Source organism: Clupea harengus, chromosome 9 (genome assembly GCF_900700415.2).
Source record: "Clupea harengus chromosome 9, Ch_v2.0.2, whole genome shotgun sequence".
Lineage (NCBI taxonomy): Eukaryota > Metazoa > Chordata > Actinopteri > Clupeiformes > Clupeidae > Clupea > Clupea harengus.
This window is the reverse complement of record NC_045160.1, coordinates 27178126-27183125: the sequence shown is the minus strand read 5'-3', so window position 1 is coordinate 27183125 and position 5000 is coordinate 27178126. Positions and strand designations below refer to the sequence as shown.

The 5000-nt window shown below is 47.0% G+C and overlaps 1 protein-coding gene across 10 annotated transcripts in view; it reads right to left on the bottom strand.

Annotated features, from left to right (window-relative positions):
• The window catches only part of dock10 (dedicator of cytokinesis 10), a 145427-nt gene that overhangs the window by 74881 nt on the left and 65546 nt on the right, over positions 1–5000 (bottom strand). For all 10 annotated transcript variants that reach the window (XM_031573988.2, XM_031573985.2, XM_031573989.2 and 7 more), the window contains exon 2: positions 1516–1635. In XM_031573988.2, the coding sequence (XP_031429848.1) occupies positions 1516–1635 (120 nt within the window). The remainder of the gene's footprint in view (positions 1–1515; positions 1636–5000) is intronic.

Sequence of the window (5000 nt, the reverse complement as noted above, 5' to 3'; positions counted from 1 at the left end):
GAGGAAGCAGTGCAGCCATTACCATGCTCACATACACACCACACACACACACACACACACACACACACACACACACACACACACACACACACAGACACATATATACACACACACATATACGCACACGCAGGCACATACACACACAAATACACACATGTGAGCACACACACGCACAAAACAGAACCACACACACACACATGCACGCAGACACACTCACACACACACACACACATCATCACATTGCCTGTGCTGCAAACAGAAATAGACTCGTGGCAGTGCCTGATATATGACACTCGCTCTGCTTCATCTCCGCTCCGCGGGCAGATCTCTTTTACTGTCGTGTTTTTGATCGCCCTCCAACCAGAGCTATGCACACAAGCTTACATCACACGCACCCTGAGCCAAACCAGCTCTGTACACACACACACACACACACACACACACACACAGGCCGACTGGTACTGTCAGAAGGTCGAGACCTCAGAGTCAAGAGGAATAAAAGCCTGCTGCTCAGCAACTCACAATTCAGGAATTCATAGACCACTGACCAAAAAGTTCTGTGTGTGTGTGTGTGTGTGTGTGTGTGTGTGTGTGTGTGTGTGTGTGTGTGTGTGTGTGTGTGTGTGTGTGTGAGAGTGTGTGTGTGTGTGTGTGTGTGTGTGTGTGTGTGTGTGTGTGTGTGTGTGTGTGTGTGTGTGTGTGTGTGTGTTTGTAAAGATAAGCAAACCGACACACACATGCAGACACAAGCACTGTAGGACAATAAGCCATTAAGGATTGATGCAATGTCAGCAACTATTTCCATGGCAACAACCAGCTGATATTAAACTGGAAATGAAATGACAGAAAGTTTGACCATACAGCAAAATAGACAGACAGACAGACAGACAGACAGACAGACAGATAAACAGATGGACAGACAGATAGATGGACAGACAGAGAAAAAGATAGATAGATACTATAAGACATACAGACACATGCTGGTCGTCTTAAAAAACTGAGCCTCGTGTTTTGTACTTGTGGTAAAAGCCGTGTGTTTTTAAACACTGAGCCTTGTCCACTTCACATCCAGAACACAACTTCATACTGCATATTATAGACATCGTCACAGTGTAGCCATACCGTGAAGTAAAGTGTGACACTTCATACTGCATATTATAGACATCGTCACAGTGTAGCCATACCGTGAAGTAAAGTGTGACACTTCATACTGCATATTATAGACATCGTCACAGTGTAGCTATACCATGAAGTACAGTGTGACATGTGTTTTGTACTTGTGGTAAAGCCGTGTGTTTTTAAACACTGAGCCTCGTTTGGTGTACTTACGGTAAAGTCATGCGTTTTAAACACTGAGCCTCGTTTGGTGTACTTACGGTAAAGTCATGCGTTTTAAACACTGAGCATTTTGGTGTACTTACGGTAAAGTCATGCGTTTTAAACACTGAGCATCGTTTTGTGTACTTACGGTAAAGTCATGCGTTTTAAACACTGAGCATCATGTGGTGTACTTACGGTAAAGTCGTGTTCAGGGAAGAGGAGCAGGTCCTGATGGGGGTCCTCCCTAAGCTCCGCCTCCAGCTCTGAGATCACCGCCTCATAGTCCAGGGGATCAATCAGCTTCGGCTTCTCCTGCTAAACACACCAGTACACACACATCAGTGCTGCTAAATCATAAACACACACACACACACACACACACACAGTAGTGCTGCTAAATCATAAACACACACATACACACACACACACACACACACATTAGTGCTGCTAAATCATAAACACACACACACACACACACACACTCTCTCACACTAGGAGAACACGGACACTGCTTTGAAACATTTACTGCCGGCACGCCATGGTCATGTTTAGATTCCAAGCGAGTGGTTCCGAAATAAAGCCCTGCGCTCGTGATATCCAAAACAAACGGGCCTGTTGCTTAGTAACATATGAGGCGAGCAGACCAAGGAGATGGGCCTAAAAATAAGGGCGAACAAGCGAGCGAGCGAGTGAGGGAGTGAGGAACCTAAACATAGGCCTGATCCAGGGGCTCCCACCCAAAGCCCAGGCTGCTGACCAAGCTTCCTCTGAGGGCACACACACACACACACACACACACACACACACTCACACTCAGTCACAAGCTTCCTCTGCGCCCTGAGTGGACACACACACACACACACACACACACACACACACACACACACACACACACGCTCTCTCTCTCTCTCACATACACACACACACACTCTCTCTCACATACACTCTCACATACACTCACTCACTCACACTCACACTCATTCACACACACACACACACACACACACACACACACACACACAAGCTTCCACTGCGCCCTCTGAGTGTCTCAGGCAGGCCACAGAGAATGGAGGGGACACAACCGAGGGAGCATTCAGGGCACACACACTCTCTCTCACACACACTCTCTCTCACATACACTCACACTCACACACTCACTCACACACACACACACACACACACACACACACACACACACACACACACACACACACACACACACACACACACACACACACGCTCTCTCTCTCTCTCACATACACACACACACACTCTCTCTCACATACACTCTCACATACACTCACACTCACACACTCACTCACACACACATAGGTGACTTTGTGCCGGCCTATACAGAGGCTCTGGCCTCTGGTTTGAAGTCACATACTAAAGTTAGTTTTTAGTGCATACTTGCATAATTTTATAGCACACTTGTGCTGGCATCAGCATACTAAATGACCTACACAGACACACACACACACACACTCACACACAGACACACACACAGACACACACACACACACACTCAGAACTCTGACCTGTGTTGTGGAAGTCAGCATGCTTCCTGTAAGAGGAAGTCTTCGAGGTCAGGGGTCAGGGGAGAGCTTAGATACAGCACAGACGCACACACACACACACACACACACACAGTAAAGATTCACATTACCCATCATGGGTTTGAGACGGCATTTCCCACAACTTCAAATCCTGATCATTCCTCAGACTTAACCTGGCTCCCTAACACTGTGCAGTTGAACTCTCCCGTTCACACCTGGGAGTTGAACTCTCCCGTTCACACCTGGGAGTTGAACTCTCCCGTTCACACCTGGGAGTTGAACTCTCCCGTTCACACCTGGGAGTTGAACTCTCCCTTTTACACCTGGGAGTTGAACTCTCCCTTTTACACCTGGGAGTTGAACTCTCCCGTTCACACCTGGGAGTTGAACTCTCCCGTTCACACCTGGGAGTTGAACTCTCCCGTTCACACCTGGGAGTTGAACTCTCCCGTTCACACCTGTGAGTCTTGTCTTTCTCCTGCACCATCCACATGCTAATCGCCTCACTTATATTTCTATAATTATATAATATAATATAATAATAATAATACTAATAATAATACATTTCATAATATATTTCTATATTTCCAGGTCAAAATAACGATGGCAGGACGCCAAATCTTAGTGTATTTCAATCACGGCCTGGAACTCCACTCAATAGAGTGTGTGTGTTGGGCTGTTAGCTTCTGTGTGTGTTGTTCACACATCAGGTCTGGAGTGTTTTCCTGATCCCAGACTCCTGGTCATTAGGGGCTCCTGAGAGATAGAGAGAGAGAGGGAGAGGGAGAGGGAGAGGGAGAGGGAGAGAGAGAGAGAGAGAGGGAGAGAAAGAGGGAGAGAGAGGGATGTAGGGCTGCAGTCGCTGAGAGAGAAAGAGAGATGCAGGGCTGCAGTCTCTGAGAGAGAGAGAGAAAGAGAGAGAGAGAGAGAGAGAGAGAGAGAGAGAGGGAGAGAAAGAGGGAGAGAGAGGGATGTAGGGCTGCAGTCGCTGAGAGAGAAAGAGAGATGCAGGGCTGCAGTCTCTGAGCTTGTGAGGCATGACTGGAATAGAGAGTACAGCTTAGAAGAGAACCAGAGCTCAGTCGAGGACACGCCCTCTCACTTCTGCAGTCATGTGTGCGCGTGTGTGTGTGTGTCTGTGTGTGTGTGTGTGTGTGTGTGTGTGTGTTTGTTTGTCTGTGCAATCTGCATGAGAGTGCCGTTAACCTCCCCTGACCCCTAATCTCCCCACAGCAACCCTGACCATCCTCAAGGTGCGTCTGTAAAAGACCAGTCCAGGAAATCAGAACTTCCTCCTCTCTACCCAGCACAAGGTTCCCTGAAGAGATCAAAGTTCCTCCTTCTTTAAACAGCCTCTTCCTCCTGTCATCTACCAAAATAGCTCATAGTCTTTAGCTCTCATGATGGAGTTTGTCTGTCTCTCACAAAACCCCTTTCAAAACCCCTTTTCAGACGTCAGCAGCACGCAGCCCTTTGTGATGTCATAAGGGGGTAAACCTTGCGGTTGCCTTGACAAAGCTGCCAAGCAACTGTGCTTGCAACTACGCAACTGAAATGATGACATTTGTTTTCATTTAAGGTTCCAACGTAAACACTGGCACATTTGGTTTGAGTTTGAGCCGGGATTGAGCCTGTCCATCACCGTGTCACAGACGAGTGTGTGTGGAAATCCAGCTCAGCGGCCGAGGTTCCATTTTCAAAAGAACATGCAACCCAGAGTGTTTTAAAATGATGACAGTGAACAATGGAAATTATCACAGTTAAGCATTTTTCACAAGAACTTTCCATCTTGTGCACACATGAAACGGTACAAAGGCTGTTTCATGTCATATAAGTGGTGAGAGACTGTTTTCTCTGCCTACAGTAAAAAAAAAAAAAAACGTTTACTGTTCACTTTCACCATTTCGTTTTCCCACACATCCATTCGGTTTAAAAACCCCCTTCCATGTAATGCCTATGACAGGAGCGGAGCCCGGAGCATCTGTTTGTCATTTGGGAATAAATCGGGTCGATTTCTGCATCCAACAGGAATGCAGACGGCTTCAGAGAGAAACGCCATGACGACTCAGGCTCACTTTCAACCCTCCAACATGTCCACTTCACATCCAGAACACCACTTCATAC